At 51.5% G+C, this 22,964-nt stretch overlaps 1 protein-coding gene across 14 annotated transcripts in view; it reads left to right on the plus strand.

Annotated features, from left to right (window-relative positions):
• The first annotated feature begins 1,018 nt into the window (after nt 1–1,018).
• DNM2 (dynamin 2) overlaps nt 1,019–22,964 on the plus strand; it is an 88,361-nt gene continuing 66,415 nt past the window's right edge. For all 14 annotated transcript variants that reach the window (XM_060415478.1, XM_042249954.1, XM_060415480.1 and 11 more), the window contains exon 1: nt 1,019–1,342. In XM_060415478.1, the coding sequence (XP_060271461.1) occupies nt 1,182–1,342 (161 nt within the window). In that variant the 5' untranslated portion in view covers nt 1,019–1,181. The remainder of the gene's footprint in view (nt 1,343–22,964) is intronic.

Below are 22,964 nucleotides of genomic sequence, written 5' to 3' on the forward strand. Positions count from 1 at the left end.
GGTCATGAAGAAGGCAATTCCACTCTGCCATTCTTTCACCCCTTGTTTCTCCATTCCCCTGTTACTGCCTGGCCCAGTCAGACTACTTCCCCACCTCCTTTGCTCCTAACTCCTTACTGAGCTACTTCTCTCTGGCTTAGTTTTCTGAATGTTGAGCTTTAAGCCAACTTTTTCACTCTCCACTTTCACTTTCATCAAGAGGCTTTTTCTTTCCTCTTCACTTTCTGCCATAAGGGTGGTGTCATCTGCATATCAAAGTATATTTGGACCTTCAAAATATGTTGGGACCCCGCGCAGGGAGCTGATTTGCAAGCTCGCGGCTAAGATGCATTTTGAGACTTGTAGTTTTCTTTAGAGCCCAGAAACACAAGTGACTATCAGCACTGAGTCCTACCACTAGGCGGCGCGCGTTGCCGCGTACTGTGAACCTATCCTCTGCTCCAGAAGACCCTACTTGACATACAACATTCACAAACTAGAACGGGGCGGGGGAGGTTTTTTGATGGACAGATACAGCTTTCAATCAGAGTCAAGATTTAGAAGTTAAATCCCACCCTCTTTGACTTGTTGGGTGATAGAAGGGAGTGATATTTATATAAACCAATGGGAAAATTTTAGGGAACTAAATAGAGTCAAGCGAAGAACCGATCCCTAGTATCATTGGCCAGCCTTGTTGATTGGTGGGTCTGCTTGCCAATAAGACTGGCGGATGTTCCTTCTATCCGGGAACACCCCCTAGTAGGCGGGGCCAACATGCCTTTTCCCGAAACACCGCCTCCCGGCCGAGACAACTCGCTTGCCGCTGCTATTGGCTCTTGCACAATAGCGACAGTTCTTGCGCCCAATGAATCAGAGAATAGGCCCCAGGGGGCGGGCTCATTCGGCAATCGGCCCGTGCCTCACTTTCATTGGTTTGTGTGCAGAAGTGACAGCCCAGCCGGCCAATCGGAGTTAGTGCGAGGATTTTTGGCGCAGCCCCAGGGCTCCGGCGGGAGGTCGGTCGGGTCGGGTGTCGCTTGAGAACCGGATGAGGCGGCGACCGTGAGGCCGAGCCGGGAGCGGGCGTCGCGCCGAGGCCCGGGCGGGCGGGGAGCAACGGCCGCGGACGCCGCGGGGCCGCGTCGTTGAGGGACAGGGGCGGGCGAGGAGCGCGGGTCGCTCGGGCCGGGGCCACCGGCGCCATGGGCAACCGCGGGATGGAAGAGCTGATCCCGCTGGTCAACAAGCTGCAGGATGCCTTCAGTTCCATCGGCCAGAGCTGCCACCTGGACCTGCCGCAGATCGCCGTGGTGGGCGGCCAGAGCGCCGGCAAGAGCTCTGTGCTCGAGAACTTCGTGGGCCGGTGAGCGAGCTCGGTGGCGACGGCGGGCGGGCGGCGGCCTACGGCGCGGAGGGCGGACTGGGAATGGCGCGCCCTGCGCCGCCGGCGTAACTGCGGCGCTTGCGTGCCCGCGACCGGGACGGGGACAGGGGGGCGGGCCCTGTGGGACGCCCTGAGTGGAGGGCTCCCTGTAGGGGCTGGGGAGCCGGCCCAGACCTAAGGGGTGTCCCACGCGCTGGGGGGCGTGGGCCAGGAAGTGCAGTGCAAGACCTCTGACTCTCTGGCCCCCAGCTCTAGTGGGTGAATTCTACCATCTGGTTGTCTGTCTGTCCTGAACCTGTCTCCTGGATATTTACTGGGCCGATCCCCGTGGTCTGGCCGGCTGCTCATTGATTTGGAGCAGTTCCTGTCGTCTGGCTTGCTGTCTCTCTGTCCTGGATAGGCTTCCCCGCCACCACCATTTGGCTGTCCATCTGTCCAGGACCGCAGGGCAGCTCCCTGCTGCCTGGCTAGCTAGCCAGAAGGCCCTGTCCTGTCTGGTTGCCCATCCGTGCCCCTCACAGACTTAGCTCTTCCTCTGTTGGGTTACCCAGCTGGCCTGTGCTGTCTGACTGGCTGGCTGGACCCTGGGAGACCCTGTTGTCTGGCTCTCCTGGGCTGCCTCTTCAACTTGGTGCCTGGCGAACGCTGGCTCCTCGCTTCCAAGTGGATCCTTTTGTCTCTGTGTCATGGTGTCAGTCCTTCTCGTCTCCCTGACCCCACTTCTGGGCAGGGGATGAGAGGAGCTTGCAGAAGAGAAGGGGGCTGAAGGGTGAGACTTGAACTCCTCTCCTTTGAATTGGAAGTAGGACCCTGGGGGGCAGACATTTTCCAGGAGTCTTTCCTGGCCCATGTCAGGTTGCCTGCAGGGCCCTGGAACATGGGGACCAGCCCCCAAGCCAAAGCCTGCATGGTGGGGATCCTCCTTGGATCCTGAGAGGAACTTCTGGCCCGATCAGGCTGCAGTGGCAAAAGCTTGGATATAGCCTTCCCTGGGAAGCCCCGAGAAGTTTCAGTTTGCCCATCTGTCCAGTGGACAAATTCCACTCTGGGCTGTTTCCAGGATTCACAAAGCCAATGGAGGAGAATGGGCCCTGTGGCCACTGAGGGTGGTTACCTCTCCCCTCTCCTCCCCCCACCTCTTTTCCTTCTGCCTCCCAGATGGGGGGCCACTTCTGCATTCTGGGAAGGACTCCATTTGCGACTGCGGCTGCCAGATGATAACGTCATGGCGGTTGGTAGTTTACTCGTGAAGTCCTGTGTCTGACTCTTTGTGACCCCATGGACTGTAGCCCACCAGGCCTTCTGGTCCATGGTATTTCCCAAGCAAGAATACTGGAATGGGTTAGCATTTCCTCCTCCAGGGGATCATCCCGACCCAGGGATTGAACATGTGTCTCCTGCATTGCTGGCAGATTCTTTACCGCTCAGCCAGCAGGGAAGCCCTGATAACGTCATAGTCATCATCATGTTCATATTGTTGTTGTTATCAGTGTTAAAGAGGTTCATCCAGCAGCCCCCAAGCTGACTTCTCTCTTGGTTCAGCTCAGAAAAGACTTGCTGTTTGCCCAAGGCCACCAGGCTGGCGCTCAGTGGAGCCCAGCTGGGTGCTCAGCCCCGCCCCGCCTTCACAGTGGCCTAGGGTTTTGCTCCCAGCGGCATGAATTTCCTCCTTTGCTGCTGTGTCCCTGGCGAAATGCCCTCTTTCTACTGTGGCGGAAAGGTGTGGACTTGGGATCAGCCCAGGCTGGGTCCCCTGCTTGGCCATCCTCCTGCCTACCCAGGCTTCCGGTGGGTGTCTGCAAAGCTCTGTCCATTTCATCTGCCTCGTGACCTTGCACAGGTTGTTTGACCTCTCTGAGCCTCAGTTTTCCCACCAGAAAAAGGGCTAATGGACCCTTAACAGGACTTGCAAGGATGTAGTGACACGGTGTGTTAAAAGTGCTTACTTAGCATAGTGCCTGGCACCTAGTGGGTCTCCTTGGAGGGTGCTGTTGCTCACTAGGCTGGTTCCGTTGTGGGTGTGTGTATGCTTAGTTGCTCAGTCGTGTCAGCTCTTTGTGAGTCTGGACTGTAGCCCTCAGGCTTCTCTGTCAGTGGGATTTCCCAGGCCAGGATACTGGAGTGGGTTGCTATTTCTTTCTCCAGGGGATCTTCCCTACCCAGGGATCAACCCTAGGTCTCCTGCTTTGCAGGTGGGTTCTTTACTGGCTGAGCCACCAGGGAAGCCCCGGTTCCTTTCATATCAATAACCAAAGCTAGTCAGAATTAAAGTGCTCTGAAGTTACACATTGGACTTTACTGAAGCCTCATGAGGCTGGCACCGCTATGATCCCATTTTCTAGAGCACAAAACTGAGGCCCAAAGAGCTGAGCATTCTTACAAGAGGTTGTTCAGTGAAGGATCAAGGTCTCTGGGTTGGGGAAACCCAGGGTCTCTCTCCCATCCCCACCTCTCATCGATCCCTCTGTCCCTCACTGTTCCCTCCCAGCCACCCTGGAACCTGGTGACTGCCAGCTGCTACCAAGCTGGCTCCTGTGGCAACCTCCTCCTGAGCCTGCAGCGTGGCATCCGTCATTATGGGCATTGACTCAGGGCTTGAGAACCAAAGCTGTGAAAAGGCCTCTCTTTGGATAGGGGGTTCTCAAACGAAGCCAGCTTCTTTTTACTGATGGAGCGTGGGTAAGGCTCCTCAGCTAAAAGCCCTGACATAGGCCGATGGCAAGCAGGCCTCGCTTCAATCCCCCTGGCTGCTGCTTTCTGTGACTGTGGCTGAACTGTGCTACAGACCGGGGCCCCTTTCCTCCTGTGGGCATTAGACCCGCGCAGAGCGTCTCCTGGCTGGCTTCAGGGGACAGACGGGAGAGCACGTCTTCAGGCTCTGTGTGCCTAGAGCATGGCTGCTCCTTTTCCTTGCCTCCTCCCAGTGGATTTTTTAAGATCGTGGTCTGAGTGAGAATAGACCTGTTAGCTCAGCTTGGGAGACAAGCAAGAGAGGGAGGCAGAGGTCAAGTCCTCCAGCTCAGAGTCTTGATCCTGTGAGTCTTTGCTTCTGAGCCTCAGTCTCCCCAGCTGGGGAATGGGGCTATTAACAGTGTCTACTCATGGGCCCCATGCAGGCCACCAGGCTGGGTATGCTTCACCTCTTAAGGCATTGAGGGCGGAGTGAGGATTTAAACTCTCTTAACAAAATTTTTTTTAATTAATTAAAAATTTTATTTATTTATTTTTGGTTGCCCTGGGTCTTCATTGCTGTGCGTGGACTTTCTCTAGTTGTGGCGAGCCGGGGCTGCTCTTCATTGTGGTGCACGGACTTCTTTCTGCGGTGGCTTCTCTTATTGTTGAGCACAGGCTCAGTAGTTGTGGTGTGGGCTCTGTTGTCCCCTGTAGGCAACTGTGTAGAATCCTTCCAGACCAGGGATCGAACCTGTGTCCCCTGCATTGGCAGACAGATTCTTAACCACTGGACCGCCAGGAAAGTCTGAATTTACAGTTTTAAATGGAGGGTCAGGGAAGGCGCACGTGGGAAGGTGACATTTGAGCAGAGACGTAAGGAGGTAAGGGAGGACTCACCAGTGTAATCTGCAGGAAGAGCATCCAGGCTGTGGGAATGACTGCTGCAAAGGCCCTGCGGCGGGAGAGTGCTGAGCACAGTGGGAGAGGAGAGGAGATGAGCTTAGTGGGATACTGGGGTGGGGTGGGGTGCACGCCACGTGGACCCCTGGGGGCCAGGGATTGCTCTGGGGAGAGGGAGTGCTGCCAGCCATACTGTTCGGATACCTGGTCCTGGGCAAGCTGTGGGCCCTCACCTTTGATTTCCAGTGTTGCCTTGATAATGTAGTGCCCATAAGCACCTGTGGGCCTGGTGCCATTTTTCTTTTAACAAGGAGTAGCTGCCTACAGGTGCAACCGTTTCCAGTTGCATTTCCATTCGATCTTGGGTGATGGATCCCTGCGGGGAGACATAACTGTACCAAGAGGCCACCCTTGGTACACACAGTGGGTGGCAGGTGAATGCATGTCAGATGAATGTTGGTTCACTCTTCAGCCAGACTGAGGGCTGTGTGCATGGTTTGCCCTTTGGACTGGTTTGTCCCTTAACAGATCTTGGGGGTTCAGAGATGCTTGAAAATGACAGCTGCTGTTTCCAAGGCCCTTCCTTTTGGGCAAAACCAAAGTGCTTTTGCCTGTGTGGTCTGTAGTAACCAGGCCGACTGGATCAGGGAGAGTCCCAAGGCACCCGTGGGAAGGTGGCCGTCCATCAGCTGAAAAACCTCACTTCTTGGCCTCAGTTTCCTTGTCTGGAAAATGGGGATCGTGTGGTCCCTCTCTCCTGGGAACAGGCTGAGATTTCAAACGAGCTAATCCTTGGGAAAATAATAGACTGGTGCCATTTTGTACAGTCCTGGGTCGGGACTCTCAAAGATCAGTTGTTAATTTCTCTTTTCTGAAAGAAAAGGAATTCATGGTTATGTTTTTAATACAAGTAATGCCTCTTTTTAGCACAGCCACTTAGTAAACCTCTATCAATGTAGTTTGAGCTGTGGGGATGAGTTAGAACCAGCTGGCAAACCAGGTCCTGAAATGCTAGTGGGAGCCTGTTCCTGCCATTTCTAAGTGGGAATGGTGACTGTGAGCGAGTACTTGGCCGTGAGAGTTTCTTAACGTTCGTTCCGTGTATGATGGTGGGAAGTCAGGAGCGGAAAGGCCCAGCAGTAGCCAGTTGACTCCTAGCCAATGTGTTCAGACACAACCCACTGCAAAACAGCTACTCAGAGCAATCTAGAAGAGGATTTAATGGCCCAGAAGGAAAGAGTGAGGGGAGAAGGGGGTGGCAGAGGATGAGATGGTTGGATGGCATCACCGACTCAATGGACGTGAATTTGAGGAAACTCCAGGAGATAGTGGAGGACAGGGAAGCCTGGCAGGCTACAGTCCGTGGGGTTGCAAAGAGTTGGTCATGACTTACACAACAACAGCAACAACAACAAGTGCTTGAGACCTATTAAGGCCCAGACCAAGTGGACGTGCGACCCCATCTTATTCCAGACAGTGGTATTTTCATAGTAAAAAGCTTGGGAAATTGTACAGCTCCGAACCCTACCTGTGGGTTGTCTCCCCCACGTGATTGTTGGTTCTTTTTTGCTCTTGGGGGGTTATATTTATCACCCGGAAGACAGATTTCTCCAGAACTCAGCTGTGGGCTGCTCAAATGCTTTTCAGAGTTATTTGTCTGGGATAATGGCCCTTGCTAGGTACATGGGTTGAAATCCCCTGGTGATAAGTCCGGTTGATTGTGAGTGAGGACAGAGGGTGGCCTCTCGGACGGTTCTAGATTCGGAGTTTTGAAAGGTAGGGCGAGTGGAAGGGGCTGGGCGCAGCACAGAACCCGGGGTCTCTCTGGTGTGTGCATTTGGCTCAGAGACCCATCTGCCAAGCTTTTGCCCGATTTGAATGAAAATGCCTGAAATTACAGGCCCCTCCACCGCAGGAAAAAAATGGGGACATCAGCTAACCCTTAATTTACTGGTGTTGCTAACCGCATGCTGTAATTAAGCCCTTATTGTGTGAAAGCTTCGGAAAAACGCAAGCCAATAATGAGATATTTATAGGCCATTAGCAACTATCTGAATAAAGAAAAAAAATCGCCCTGCCTCCAAAGCAAAATGACACTGGGGAGAAAAGACTCCTCCTTCCCCGTGTGTCTGTGGTTTCTGTTAGTATTGGCAGCGAGGTGCCTGTGAGATGCTGGCGATTTCTCCCTTTGCAGTCATCCTCACCTTGAACAGGGAGCGAGGGGGCCCTTCTGGTTTCACCTGCTGCTGGATGTTCATGACCCGGCAAGGGCTAGTGTTGGTGAAGAATCACCGTGTGCCGGGCCCAGGAACTTAGGTCTGCAGTCTGACTGCGTGGTCTCAGAGTCCTGGGGGGCAGATACTCTTCGCGTCTCTGCTTTACAGGTGGGGAAACTGAGGCCTGAGAAGGGAATCAGCTTGAAGTCACACAGGGAGGAGGCAGGAGTGGGGCCTCAGGCAGGCTTGCCTCCTTCAGAGCCCACTGCCCAGTGGGGTTGGCAAGGTGTGGTCATGGCTTTTGACAATCCAGTCATTAGTGGACACTACGATGCTTGGTCAGGGTCGGTCTAGGTTGTCGAATGGAATGACTTCTGGTTTTGGGGATCTTTGGAGGCTATCAGCCATGTGTCTGACAGCTTGTGGGGTGCTGGGGACCCAATGGGGACCGAGATGGACAGAGCCCAGCAGAATGGTTAAATTAGCAGCCACATTCTAAAGATAAAGAAGTACAAGGAAAATGATGGAGAGTGAGAGAGTGGCTGAGCAGGGGCTGCTTCAGATGAGGAGGCTGGGATGGGCCCTGCCGTGGAGCCAGCCCCTGAAGACCCCTGGGAAGGTGTCCCAGGCAGAGGGCTCCGCACGTGCCTCCCTCAGATGTGGAAAGGGGACTGAGTCGAAGGCAAGACCACTGGGCACATGCTGCTGCTGCTGCTAAGTCGCTTCAGTCATGTCCGACTCTGCGACCCCAGAGACGGCAGCCCACCAGGCTCCCCCGTCCTGGGATTCTCCAGGCAAGAACACTGGAGTGGGTTGCCGTTTCCTTCTCCAACTGGGCACATGAGGGTCAGGAAACTGCCTGTCAGATGTCTGCTTTTCCTGAATTTTAATTGTAAAAATAGAACACTGAAGACCACATTCTCAGAAAAGGGAAACCCTGACACAGGAGGAAGAATACACTGCCCACTCGTCCCTCCCTTCCAGCCCCACAGGGGAACGCCATTGTCAGCTTGGGGTGCATCCTGCTAGACCCCTCTCTTGTTTACATACCAGTGGATGTGCTGGTGCTTAGACAAAATCCGCAGCACTGTTCGGGGTCGCTTCTTTTTCAGGCCCGTCTCCTTTCCAGAACTGGGACTACCCTGTTTATATCTTTCGGTAGCTTGTTTCCCATCGCTCAGTGCATCGTAGCGGTCCTTCCCTGCTGGAATGTTGGTAACTCTGCTTAGAGCTTCCTGACCTCCCTAGAAGGGAGAGGATGAAGGCGGGGGGCCAGCAGGAGTCACTGCAGCCGTGCCAATGAGAGAGGACAGCGCTGTCACGAGTGCTGTTTGTCACAATCCAGGCGGGGACCTGGGCACAGTCACCTCACCCGCTTCGAGGCCAAGGCTTGATCTCTGTTTCCTGGTGGGGAAACTGAGTCACCGAGGTTTGCCCCAGTGGCCAGAGCCCAGAGGCTCGAGCTTCATGTGAGTCCCCTTCCCCCAAGGCCTGCTTGCCCATATCTAGAGTAGCGTCCTTACCCCTGGCTTTGTTGGACCCTCCAACCCTTCTTTTCCCCTCGGTTCGGTCTGTACAAGATCCAGTTTCCATTCCTTCTGCACAGCATTTGTACTTCACAGTGGCCTCAGAAGTGTCTAGTACAAGGCCAAGTTTCGAGGACTAATCCGAGCCCTCGTGGGGCCCCTGCAGTGCCTGCTGGGGTGTCCGGTGCCTGGGCTCAGCTGCCCGAGTTGCCTCCCTTAGGGGAGATGGGAGCACGGCTCTGTTCTTCCTCTTGCACTGAATGGACTTTCTCTGCCCTTGGCACACTCGGCGTGGGCCAGGCACTGTGTACTGTTGGTACGGCACCTCAGCTTGGCCCCATTTTACAGATGAGGCAGTTGAAGGCGTGGAAATGGGGCAGGCCGAGGAACGACAGAAGAACCCTGTCCTTCCCCACTTGTTCACTCTACCCATATCTGTTCTCAGTGGAGAGTGGTGCCCCCATGGTGAGTGGCAGAGTCTGGGTTTGAATGGGGATGTCACAGTGAGTGAGGCCCCAGGGGTCCTTCTTTAGGGAGGCACTTCTTGGTGAGGAGTGGAGGCAGAGGCCCCTTAGGGAGCCTTGGCATTGGAATGGTGGTCAGGGAGTACTTCTTAGAGGAGGCAGTAGGTCTCTCTGCCTAGACAGGTAAATAGAGACCTTTGTGCCCATCCTGCCTGGCTTGGGCCCTGGCTCAAAGCTCAGGGCCTGTTTTCTACAGGGCACTCTCCTATCATTTTCATGGCTACGTAATACTCCACAGTTGGTGATTGATGCTCAGGCTGCTTCTGTTCACCCACTCCCAGAATTTGCACATGGACAGGGGCACCTCTGTAGGACATGGGAGAGGAGCGTGTGGGGTGACTGATGGCCAGGCCTGGTTGTGGAGGCCAGGATGCCTCCCCCCAGCTGCTCCCCTGGGTTGGATGAGTGGACTCGGGATTGACCAGAGAGTCCTGCCTGAGCCCCCGCAGCAGTGTGCCCTCAGCCCTCTTCACCCCTCCCACCCCTTCCACAGCCCAGATCGCTGCCCTGGTCCCCTGGCACCTGACCCTCTGCCACAGCATCCAGACGGCACCTGTGAACGCCCGAGTCTGGGAATGTCCCTCTTCTGCCCTCTGTGGCTCCCATCTCACTTGGGGTAAAAGTCCAGGTCCTCCACTTGCCCCTGACACCTCTTCACCCCCGCTTCTCCCACTCTCCCCCGAGCTCATCCTAGCAGCCACATGGCCTCTTGTTTGCCCCTCAACTGCCCCCCCCACCCCCAGGGTTACGCCTACCCAGGGCCTTTCCCTTCTTTCCTCCACGTCTCCTCTTGGTCCAGAGTTCTCCACGTCCTGCTCCTCTTTTCTTGGGTGGATCCTTGCTCAAACCTCACCTCCCTGAGAGGCTGGCCCTGACCTACCCCAGTCGCTCGACTGCCTGCCTCAACACAGTTCCTTCAGAGCTCTTACTGGGGCCTGCAGTGGTTTCGTGGTTTTGTCTCCTCACATTGCAGACAGCAGGTCCCCTGGGGCAGGGATCTCTGACTGGCATAGAGTTGGAGCACAAATATTTGTTGCATGAATGTCCCTCCAAACCAGAATTGGATTAGCTTCTCTGCACAGATGTTCACTGAGAAAGAGCCCGAGGACAGCCCTGGGACTTACCTGTGGGGGCTCACAGCCTGCCCGTGACATGTGGGACCTAGAACAGAAGAGGGGTTTGGGGTGCTCAGGGGGACAGAAGCACGTGTATCCCCTTACAAGGAGGGCTCTGGTTTGCAGAGTAATAACAGGGCTAAGGTGGCAGGGCCAGCCAGGCATGGCTGTCTCTCTGGACTGACTTCCTAGCCATGAAATGGGGCCAAGCTGCCCCCCCATCTCTGACCCAGGGAGGTGGGAGCTAAGACTCAGCAGTTTCCAGTGAGCCACCCCCTCCGACTCTTGCTTCCTGCTTGGGTGCCTGGCGGCCCTGGCGGGAGCGGGTCCCGCTTAGTCCAGGTGCTGGCATCTTTTCACAGCAGGACCCCAAGGTTTGAAGGAGGTTTCCCTTGGCTCAGATGGTAGAGAATCTGCTAGCAGTGCAGGAGACCCAAGTTCAATTCCTGGGTCTGGAAAATCCCCTGGAGAAGGGAATGGCTACTCACTCCAGTATATTGGCCTGGAGAATCCCAAGGACAGAGTAGCCTGTGGGCTACAGTTCATGGGGTCCCAAAAGAGTTGTACACAACTGAGTGCCTAACACTTTCCCCACCCCCACCCGCCTTCCCATTCTTGATCCAAGTGCCTGCTTGGATCAAGAACCAAGGAAAAGAAGCCGCTGGAGTCTGGCAGCCCCATGAGTGTCTGTGCCAGATGCCCAGTGCCAGACCCCTCCCGACACCCCCTGAAAACTCCCAGGGGGATTCCAGTCACGTGCCGGAGCACAGGGGAGAACCGTTGCTGTTTGTCACTGGAGACCTTCTCTGGCTAAACTTGAACCTGCCTGGACCACAGACCCAGAGGTTGTGGCCAAGTGGGCATCAGACCTATCCAGGGGCCAGTGACACCCTCCCACCCATGGAAGAGGTGGAGGTGCCCTGAAGACTCTGCCCCATGACACATTTTCCCAGCGATAAGAGTCTGTAGGGACTCGCAGGCCGGCAGGCAAGTCTGCAGAGCAGGCAAGAACAGTCCCAGCTGGGGTCACACCCGCCTGCTGGATGATACGGCCTGGCACGGCTGGCCAGCCCTGGAGGAAGCCCCACGCTGGGTGTGGGACAAGCCTCTTCTGTCCTAGCCATGGGGCCTCTGTCTTCCGTGCTGATGGCCAGGACCCTTCTGGAGGGTCACAGTCCCCCCTTGGCTAGGAAGCCCCCAGCAGGCCCTGCAGCCAGTGGCTTGGAGGATGATACCCTCAGATGGTTTTTTTTTGGATGGTGGGGCAGTGGAGACCCAGCAGGGATCTATGAATCAAGATCGGGGGCTGTGAACCGCAGAGTGAGCTCAGGGGAGGCTGCCAGTGGTCTGGGCTGACACGTCTCCTGTCTTGCAACACTTACTTCCCCTCGTCTCAGCGGAAGCCCTTTATACGGAAATGGGCCCGGCAGCTTCTGCTCTGGTGGCACCGTCTGTCACAGGTCACCAGGGAGCTCAGCGGGCCACTTTCTGAGGTGGGGAGGCCCCACCTGGAATTCCCTTGGGGAAAAGGATGTCCTGGCCTGATTTTTAATTACCAGGGTTCTTGGACTGTTTTACTTGTGAAATATGGTTCTCTCCTATAGGAAGAATTAGGCAGGGGCTCCTATTGATTGCCCTTTGCTTGGAACCACCTTCATCAGTTTGTGGCTCTTGCCAGATACTTTTTCATTATTTTTATGTGTGAGTGTCCCTGATTGCACCCCACCCCACCCCAGCCCCTTAAATGCCACAATTAAGTCTATCTTGGTTTTCTTTCTTTCTTTTTTTTTTTTTTGGTGCCTGGTCCTGGGGCTTGCAGGATCTTAGCTTCTGACCAGGGATTGAACCCAGGCCCCCGCACAGAGAGCGCTAAGTTCTAACCACTGGACCACCAGGGGATTCCCAAGTCTGTCTTTGATAGTCCAAAATCTCACCAGAATGTATCCCCTCATCCCAAGCTCTTTGCTACTCAGTGTCCCAAGAGGTTTTTGCCTTGGTTTTGTTTTTAAAGGAATTTTTCATTTTGGAATAATTTTAGCTTTACAGAAAACAAGTAAGCTTTAAATGTACAGAAGTTGTGAGGCTAGCACAGAGAGCTTCCATATGCTCTTCACCCATCTTTCCCTAATGTTAAACCCCTTACCTTGATGTGATAACATTTCTCACAACTAAGAAGTTAACCTTGGAACTTCCCTTGTGGTCCAGTGGTTAAGAATCTGCCTTCTGATGCAGGGGACACAAGTTCAGTCCCTGGTCAGGGAGCTTAGTCCCACATGCCTCATGGTCAGAAAACCAGAACATGAAACAAACACTCTTGTAACATTCAATAAAAGACTTTAAGAATTGTTTAAAAAAAAAAAAAATAGTGCACCTTCCAGCTGATTCAAAGTTGTGCAGTGATCAGTATTATCTAACTTCAGAACATTTTCTTACCTCCCCTCGCCAAAAAAAAACCAGCAGAAAAACTGTGTGCTCATTGAACGGTCATTCTCCACTCCCAGTTCTTGGCAACTGCTCCTCTACTTTCTGTGAATTTGCCTGCTTTGGACATTTCTGTCAGTGAGTCATGCACTCTGTAGCCGTTTGTGGCTGGCTTCTTTCACTTTGCATTAATATGTTTAGGGTTCTTCCTTATTGTAGCGTCTGTCAGAACTCCATTCCTTTTTAATGGCTGCCTAATATTCCACTCTATGCTTACACCACTTTGTGTTTTCCAGTCCTGAGTTGATGGACATTTGGGTCGTTTCCACCTTTTGGCTAATAGGAATTGTGTTCTACTAAACATTTTCGTACAGATTTTGGGGGGCACATATGCATTCCTTTCCTCTTGGTTTGTACCTAGGAGTGGAAGTGCTGAGTCATACGGTAATCTTGAGAAACCCCTAAACAGTTTTCCACAGTGCCTGCATCATTCTGCATTCTTACCAGCACTGTAGGAGGGTTCAGATTTCTCCACAACCTCGTCAGCACTTGGTATTATCGGCTTCCTAGTGGGTGTGAAGTGGTTTTTTGCTCATAGGTGTTTTTTTTCTCATTTCCCTGGTGAGTTTCTCATGTCCTTATTGGCCATTTGTAAATCTTTGCAGATACATCTATTCACATTCTTTGTCATACTTTTAAGTTATTTGTCTCTTTATTATTGATGTGTAAAAATTCTTCACACCTGGTGTCAAAATGAGACCTTCTGCCATAAATGATTTGCAGATATTTTCTCCCATTATGCGGGTTGCTTTTTCACTGTCTTGTGCCCTTTGAAGCAGAAAAGTTTTAAATTTTGATGAAATCCTGTCCTTTTTCCTTTTATGGATTTATTTGACTGGGTTGGATCTTAATCGCATCCCGTGGGCTCAGTAGTTGCGGCTGTTGGGCTCTAGAGTAGGATCTTAATTCCCCGACCAGGGATGGAACCTCCGTCCCCTGCATTGGATGGTGGCCTGTTAACCACTGAACCACCAAGGAAGTCCCCTGTCTTTTTTTTTTCTTTTGTCACTTATGCTTTTGGTATCATACCCAAGAAGCCATTGACTAATCCATGAAGATTTAGTCCATATTTTCTTTTAAATATTTCGTAGTTGTAGTGCTTCCATCTAGATTTCTGATCCATTTTGAGTTAACTTTTATATATGGTGTAGGGTAGAAGTCGGATATTCTTTTGCTTGTAGCTATTAATAGTTGTCCCAGCACCAGTTGTTGAAAAGAACATTCTTTACTCATTGAATATTTCTGGCGCCTTGGGTTCAAAATCTTTTGGCCATTAGGAGTTCCCTGGTGGTCTAGTGGGTAGGCCCTGGGGCTTTCTCCGCTGTGGCCCTGGGTTCAATCCCTGGTCGGGGAACTTAGATCCCCTATGCTGCACAGCGCACAGCCAAAAAAAAGAGAAAGCTCAGTTGACCGTAAATGCAGAGTCCAGAGTATATTTCTGGACTCTCAAATCTATTCTGTTGCTATCTCTATCTCCCCTACTGCCAGGACTACACAGTCTTCATTTCTGGACTTTTGTAATAAGTTGTGAAATTGGCAAGTGTGAGTCTTACAGCTTTGTTCTTTTTTCAAGCTTGTTTTGGCTAGTCTGTGTCCCTTGCATTTCCATGTGAATTTTAAGATCAACTTACTCATTATTGCAAAAAATGCTGTTGACGTTTTGAGGATTTTATTGAATCTCCAGGTCAGTCCGGGGAGTATTGCCATCTTAACAATATTAAGTCTTCCACTGGGGAGGGATAAATTAGGAAACTAGGATTAGCATATACACACTACTATATTTAAAGTGAAAGGAGAAAGGGTTAGTCGCTCAATAGTGTCCCACTCTTTGCGACCCCATGGACTGCAGTCCACCAGGCTTCTCTGTCCATGGAATTCTGGCAAGAATACTGGAGTGGGTAGCCATTTCCTTCTCCAGGGGATCTTCCCGACCCAGGGATTGAACCAGGGTCTCCTGTATTGCAGGCAGATAAGACAGATAGCTGATAAGGACCTACTGTTTAGCACAGGGACGCCTACTCAGTATTCTGTAGTAACCTATATGCGAAAAGGATCTAAAAAAGAATGAATATATGTATAACTGATGCATTTTGCTACACATTTGAAACTAACACAACATTGTAAATCAACTATACTCCAATCTAAAACCAAAAAAAAAGTCTTCCAGTCTGTGAACACAGGCTGTGTTTCCATTTATTTAGGACTTTAATTTCTGTCAACAATATATTTTAGTTTTCAGTGTAGAAGTTTCATGCTTCTTTTGTTAAATTTATCCCTAAGTACTTAATTAAATTTTTTCAGGCTGTTAAATGGAATTTCCCCCTTCATTTCATTTTCAGATTGTTCACTACTGGTGTGTAATAATATGACTGATTTTTGTATATTGATGTTGTATCCTGCAACCTTGCTGAACTCATTTATCTTTTTTTTTTTTAAGTTTTAAGATTCCTCTACATATTCTGTAGACATGATCGTGTCATCTGTGAATGGTTTTCCTTCTTCCTTTGAATGCCCTCTTTTTCAGCCTGACTGCTCTGGCTGGACAGCCCCCATACGATGTTGAGCAGAAGTGAGAGTGGGCATCTTTGTCTTGTTCCTGATCTTTGTGGGAAAGCTTTCAGTCTTCACTGTTAAGTATGACATTAGCTGTGGGTTTTGTGTAGATATATCTGTCCTTTATTAAGATGAGAAGAAGAGGAAAGTCGCTCAGTCACGTCCGACTCTTTGCGACCCCATGGACTATACAGTCCATGGAATTCTCCAGGCCGGAATGCTGGAGTGGGTAGCCTTTCCCTTCTCCAGGGAATCTTCCCAACCCAGGGATCGAACCCAGGTCTCCCGCATTACAGGCAGATTCTTTACCAGCTGAGCCACCAGGGAAACCCATTAAGATGAGGACATTCCCTTCTATTCCTAGTTCATTGAGTGTCTTTTTCATGAAAGGGTGTTGAATTTTGCCAAATGCTTTTTCTGCATCTATTGAGATAATCGTACAGTTTTGTCGTTTATTCTGTTAATATGGTGAAATTTTAAAAAATGATAATGTTCCTCTGCTTACTTTTGGCTGAACTGGGTTTTCGCTACTGTGCAGGCTTTTCTGTGGTTGCAGCGAGTGGGCCATGGGGAGAGCTACCCTCTGGATGTGGTGCTTGGGCTTCTCACTGCGGTGCCTTCTCTTTTGAAACCCGGGCTCCTGGGCTCAGGTTTCAGTAGTTCTAGCTCCCTGGCTCTAGAGCACAGGCCCAGTAGTTGTGGCACGTGCGTTTAGTTGCTCCGAGGCATGTGGAATCTTCCTGGACTAGGCATTGAACCCATGTTTCCTACATTGGCAGGTGGATTCTTTACCACTGAGCCATCAGGGAAGCCCAATATGGTGTATTACATTGATTCATTTTTCCGTTTGGACTAACACTGCATTCCTGGAATAAATCTCACTTGACTATGGCATATTTTTTTTTAATGTTTAATTTATTTGTTTGGCTGCATCAGGTCTTAGTTATGGCATATGGGATCTAGTTCCCTGACCAGGGATCAAACCCAGGCCCCCTGCTTTGGAAGGTCGGTATCTTAGCCACTGGACCACTAGGGAAGTCCCTATGGCGTATTTTTTTATGTTACCGGATTTAGTTTGCTAATATTTTGTTGTGGATTTTCTTGAGTGTCTTTATTCATAAGAGATACTGATTTGTGCTTTTCTTGTGATATTTTTGTCTAGCTTTGGTATCAGGGTAATGCTGCCCTCATAGAATGAGCTAGGAGGTGTTTCTATTTGGGGGAAGAGTTTGTGAAAGATTGGTATAAATTTTTTACATGTTTGTGAGAGTTGACCAGTGAAGCTGTTTGAGTCAGGCCTTTCTTTGTGGGTAGGTTTTTGCTTGTTATGGGTCTATTCAGATTTCTTTCTTCATTTTTTTGGGGGGGTTGCAATGTGGGGCATGTGGATCTTAGTTCCGCAAACCAGGATTGAAACCATGCTCCTTGCTGTGGAAGCATGGAGTCAACCACTGGCCCTCCAGGGATCTTTCTTCTTTCTAAAAACAAATTTTAAAATGGTTTTAATTAGGAAAAAGTTGCTAAAGCTTTATTGAGGTATAATTGACATGTACAAAATTGCAGTCTTTTCCTTTAACGTCAGTTCAGTTGCTCAGTCGTGTCCGCCTCTGCGACCCCATGAATTGCAGCACGCCAGGCCTCCCTGTCCATCACCAACTCCCGGAGTTCAGTCAGACTCATGTCCATCGAGTCGGTGGTGCCATCCAGCCCTCTCATCGTCTGTCGTCCCCTTCTACCTCTATCTATACATTCCGCTCTGTGTGCTGCTTCAGCTGTGCTCTGCAAGATTTCTGATGTTGTGCTTTCATTCTCATTCATCTCAAAGTATTTTCTAATTCCCTTTGTGATTTCTTCTTTGACTCACTGGCTATTTAGGAATATAGGGTTTAGTTTCCATGTATTTGTGAATTTCCCAAACTTTCCTGCAGTTACTTTTTCCAAACTTGCTGCCAGTGTGGTCACAAAACATACTTTGTATGATTTCATTCAGGCCTTTCGCAGTTACTCAGTATCGTTTTATGACCTCAAATGTGGCCTATCCTGGAAAACCTATTCCAGGTGCCCTTGATAAGAAGGTGGATTGCGCTCTTTTGGGTGGAGTGCTCTATACATGCCTTGAGGTCTTGTTGGTTTATGGTGGTGGTTGTTGGTTTATGGTGGTGGAGTTTACATTTTCTTACTTCCTCAGCCATCCTTTGTCCAGTGATTTTTTTCTGTTTTTGTTTTTTTGTTTTGGCCTCGCCTCATAGCATCTTAGTTTCCCAACTGGGGATCGAACCCGTGCCCTGCGCAGTGAAAGCCCAGAGTCCTAACCACTGGACCACCAGCAAAAGTGAAAGTGGTGGTCATTTAGTCATGTCCTCATTGCGACCCCATGGGCTGTAACCTCTGTTCATGGAATTCTCCACATAAGAATACTGGAGTGGGTAGCCATTCCCTTCTCCAGGGGGATCTTCCCGACCCAGGGATTGAACCCGGGTCTGCCACTTTGCAGGCAGATTCTTTACCATCTGAGCCACCAGGGAATCCCTGGACTACCAGGGAAGTCCATTACTGAAGGTGGGGAGTTGACGTCTCCAGCTGTTGTCATTGACTTGGCTGTTTTTCCCTTACTCTGTGCTGTCTTTACAGCTGTGTGGTATTCCTCGGTCTCACTAAATCCAGTCACTCTCTTGCATGAGGTTTTTTTCCTGCCTGAATTGCAATATAGTTGATTTACAATGTGTTAATTTCAGGTGTACAGCATAGTGATTCAGTTATATACACAGAATATACAAAAAGAATGTATTGTTCTTTTTTAGATTCTTTTCCTTGAAAGGTTATTATAAGATGTTGAAAATAGTTCTGTGTTCTATACAGTAGGTCTGTTATTTATTTTATATATAGTAGTATGGATATGTTAATCCCAACCTCCTATTTTATCTTCCCCCTCCCACCCCTCTATCCTCTTTGGTAATCATGAGTGTGTTTTCTGCACACACTTTTAGGTCGTTTCTTGTTTTCTCCGCCTTGGAGGTCGACAGATTTGTGCGTCTGCTAGGCTAAGGGCTGATCCCTGGAAGGGGGCTGCTGTCCTGAAAAGAGGGCAGGCTTAGAATCTTCTTGCCAGAGACCTTTTGGGAGTGCCAGGGGGTGACATCCCCCTCCTTCCCCATCCCTTTGTGAGCGATCCTGTGGAACAGGGCCCCACGTGTGCCAGGCACTGGGCTTCACGTGACTCGTCTTTCTAGTCCTGCCTGCCAACGACCTGATGGGCCAGGCACTGTTTTTTATGCTTATTTTATTGTTCAGTTGCTAAATCGTGTCCAACTCTTTTGCGACCCCATAGACTGTAGTCTGCCAGGCTCCTCTGTCCATGGGATTCTCCAGGCAAGAATACTGGTGCAGGCAGGGCCTTGTGGGCTGTGAGGAGGACACTGATTCTTTTCCAGGTGTGCAGGAACCTACAGGTGATTTTTCTGTTTGGTTTAATCTGGCTGTGCTGATTAATCTAAGTTGCAGTAGGAGGGATCTTTAATTGTGGCATGTAGGATCTGGTTCCCTGACCGTGGTTCGGACCCGGGCTCCCCTGTGTTGGGTGGGTGGAGTCTTAGCTGCTGAACCACTGGGGAAGTCCCTCCAGGTGAGTTTTAAGCGTGTGCAGCATGATCTGGCCTGTGGTTTGAAAAACCCTCTTTGCCTGCTGCCTGAGAACATCAGGGATGGCCCGGGAGACAGGGGCGCGGGGATGTGACTGTGACCTTGGGGACTTAGTCTAAGGATGTTGGGACTGAGCAGAGAGAAGGGGCGCATCTGTATATGTTGAAGTCAGGATTCGCTGAGAGGCGGGCTCTAGGGAGTGGGAAAGAGACCACCTGGGGAAGGGCGGGAAGGCCTCCCTGTTTTGTGTGATACTGTGCTCCTGCTCTGCCTTGGCCGGTTCCTCAGTGTGACACCCCATCACGCTGGGAGGTGAGGGAGTAGCATGCTCATCCCCAGAGGCCAGTCGTCTACCCTCTTGCTCTTTTATTTTGTTGTTGAATAATTTTATTTATTTGGCTGTGCTGGGTCTTCGTCACTGCACGGGCTCTTCTCTAGTCGTAGTCAACGGGGGGTTGCTTTCTAGTTGTGTGCAGGCTTCTCATTGCGATGAGAAGCTTCTCACGGCTCCTGCTGTTGCAGAGCCCAGGCCCTAGGGCTCAGCAGTTGTGGCACATGGGCTTAGTTCCTCCGCAGCATGTGCGATCTTCTCGGACCCGGGATCGAACCCCCGTCCCCTGCACTGGGAGGCGGATTCTCCACCACTGAGCCACCAGGGAAGCCCCACCTTCTTGCTTGAAGGAAGCCTTCAAGGAGGATGGTTCTGGAATGCCGGGAATGGGGTGGGGCGCTGCCCTGCCTTCCTTTCCATGTATTTACCAGCACCCTGCCCCTGGGGTCGGTTGGGCCCCTGGGTGGTAGACCTCTGCAGAGCTAGAAATCCCACGTGGCTGACCCCCGCCTAGGGCCTACAGTTTCGCAGGAGCACCCAGTACCTCCATCGTACCTGCGCTGTCTCCTGCCACATCCCATTTTGCAGATGACACAAGGCCTAGGAAGTGAGTGACCTTGCTGGCAAGGTCATACAGGTCAGGCCCCCCTGCTGCAGTATAGAGCGGCCAGGAGGTGTCAGAGGGCCCCCTAGGAGGTGGAGTTGAGAGCTTGGTTTTCCAGTTACCCGTGGTTTCCTCATCACCTTTAAAAATGGGGCTTGGCTGACCATTGGCTTTGGAGCCTCACTACAACTGAAAAATTACAAATTAGAATGGCCATCCAGGTTAGGACTTGGCGCGTTTACTGCTGTGACCCAGGTTCAGTGCACGGTTGGGGAACTAAGATTCCGCAAGCCTCGTGGTGTGGCCAAAAAAAACTTACAAATTCATATTTGCTTGTTATAATGTTGTTCGTTGTTCAGTCACTAAGTTGTAACTCTTTGCAACCCCATGGACTGCAGCACGCCAGGCTCCCCTGTCATTTACCATCTTCCAACTCCCCCTCCCGTTGGAGATGCCATCCAACCGTTTCATCTTCTGTTGGCCCCTTCTCCTCCTGCCTTCAATATTTTCCAGCATCAGGATCTTTTCCAGTGAGTCGGCTCTTCGCATCAGATGGCCAAAGTATTGGAGCTTCAGCATCAGTGCTTCCAGTGAATATTCAGGACTAATTTCCTTTAGGGTGGACTGGTTGGATCTCCTTGCAGTTCAAGGGACTCTCAAGAGTCTTCTCCAGCATTAGCACAGTTCAAAAAATTATAAAATGGGGTTTCCTGGTGATTCAGTGGTTAAGACTCCATGCTCCCAATGCAGGTGGCACAGGTTCGAGCCTCGGTTAGGGAACTATAAGATCCTGTATGCCTCATAGCACAGCCAAAAAGGAAAAGTTACAAAACACCAAAATCCAAATGGCATCGGAGATTATAAAATCGATGGTCTTCCATTCTCACCCTATCGGCGACCTCCATTAAGACCTCAGGGTGTCACCTTCATGCTTACTGTCCGTACACAGGCAGAAAGAAAAAATTGGAGCGCACAAACTGTCTGCCCGTCGCACTTTGCTTTTAGTGATGTGGCCTGGATTGCTCCCTGGGACGGTTCCAAGGCTGATTTAGCCAATTCCCTGCTGATGGGCCTCGAGGTGGTTGATGGGCTCACTCCAGAAAGCACTGCCGCAGGGAGTAGCCGTTCTTGCACACCCGCTCAGGAAAACCCGAGGGCCAGGTCAGGGGCTGTCAGAAGAGGACAGTCAGGCCTCTCAGGGAGGTGACATCTGAGTTGAGTCCTGAGTGACCAGAGGAAGCCAGGATTGTGGACAAACTGGGGAGGGGGAGTTGGAAGTCATTCCAGGTGGAGAATGAGCATGTGCAGAGGTCCTGAGGCAGGAACTGCTTTGGCTTGCTTGCTCTGCTTTACCACCAGAGCAAGAAGGAGTGAGCCAGAAGGAGTGAGCGAGGTGAAGGTGGGGGTGAGGGCAGAGAAGGATGGGATGATTGCTCAGGGCTTGAAGGCTACTGCGGGGCCAGGGGGTGTGCTTTGAGCAAAGGTGGGATGTGATCTGACTCATACTGTGTTGAGTCTTTCTTTGTTGTTGATGTTGTTCAGTCGCTAAGTTGTGCCCGACTCTTTGAGATCCTGTGGACTGCAGCATGCCAGGCCTCCCTGTCCTTCCCTATCTCCCGGAGTTTGCTCAAACTCATGTCCATTGAGTTGGTGATGCCATCCAGCTATCTTGTCTTCTGGCGCCCCCTTCTCCTGCCTTCAGTCTTTCCCAGCATCAGGGTCTTTTCCAATGAGTAGGCTCTTCAAATCAGGTGGCCAAGGTATTGGATCTTCGGCTTCAGCATCAGTCCTTCCAATGAATATTCAGGATTGATTTCCTAGTGAGAACTCTTGCAGACCTTTCAATCTACCTTACCTCACTTGACAGATGAAGAAACTGAGGTACACAGGTATGACCTGACCTGCACAGGTTGTCTGGAGTGGAAGTGGCCCCATCTGGATGCTAACCAGGGGCTGAGAGGCCCAGCGCCTGGGCCGCTCGGCCCCGTGGGCTGCTTCCTGCCTTTGCCTCTGGCCTGGCCATGTGGACACAGAGCAGGTGACCAGATGGCTGAGTGCCAGGGGCGGGGCCGCCCCTAGAACCTGCAGGATTCCTGAACAGGGAGGAGCCTGCTGGGAATATTGTGAAGGGTGGCACCTGGGAGTGAGATTGTGAAAGCCAGTGAGGGTGTCCACAACCTGTCCCATTGTCCCATTGCCATCTGAACTCAGCCTCCTTACCTGTACGATGGCAGGTTTGGACCTTCATGCTGTAAACACTGGTCCTCTGCCTCATGCTGGGCTCTGTGCCTGGGAGCTGGGAGGAGACTAGGGAATGTGCCAGATGGAGGACCTTTGCCCCACGAAGCTGCAGGGCAGCTTCTGAAGGGCAGTGGGTGGGAAGGGACAGACCACAACCATGTGGGCAAATCAGCAAGCTGGAAGGAGGCAGTTATGAGTAGAAATAAGAATTGAGCAGGATGGTGGGTGATGCAGGGGGAGCTGCTTCATATCGGTGGTGGAGCAGGGAGGAGAGAGGCCAGGAGTTGCCAGCTGACCGTGTGAAGGCTGCAGGGAGAGAATTCCAGGTCCATGGAGCGGCCAGAGCAAAGGCCCTGAGGTGCACTGTGCCTGGTGGGCTTGGTGAACATGGAGGAGGCCAAGTGGCAGGAACCAAGTGAGCGCGGGGATGATAGGAGGAGGTGAGGGCAGCAAGGTGACTGGGAAGATGACGCCAGGAGAGTCCCGTGGGCTGTAAGAAGGACTTGGACTTTTTTCCCCCTTGGCCATGGTCTGTGGCATGCAGGGTCTTCATTCCCCAACCAGGGATCAAACCCATGTTCCTTGCAGTGGAAGCACGGAGTCTTAACCACTGGACCATTAGGGAAGTCCCCAGGACCTGGACTTATAACCTGAGTGAGGTAGGAGTCCTGGGAGGGCTCCGAACAGAGGGGAGGTCATGCCTAACTTGGTGTCCACAGGTGGCCCATGGCTGCTCTGGGAAGAACAGAGTGTAGGGTTGAGGGTGGGCAGGGGAGGGGCAGCCACTGGTGGGCCAGG

The sequence above is a fragment of the Ovis aries genome, chromosome 5, assembly GCF_016772045.2.
Source record: "Ovis aries strain OAR_USU_Benz2616 breed Rambouillet chromosome 5, ARS-UI_Ramb_v3.0, whole genome shotgun sequence".
Classification (NCBI taxonomy): Eukaryota; Metazoa; Chordata; class Mammalia; order Artiodactyla; family Bovidae; genus Ovis; species Ovis aries.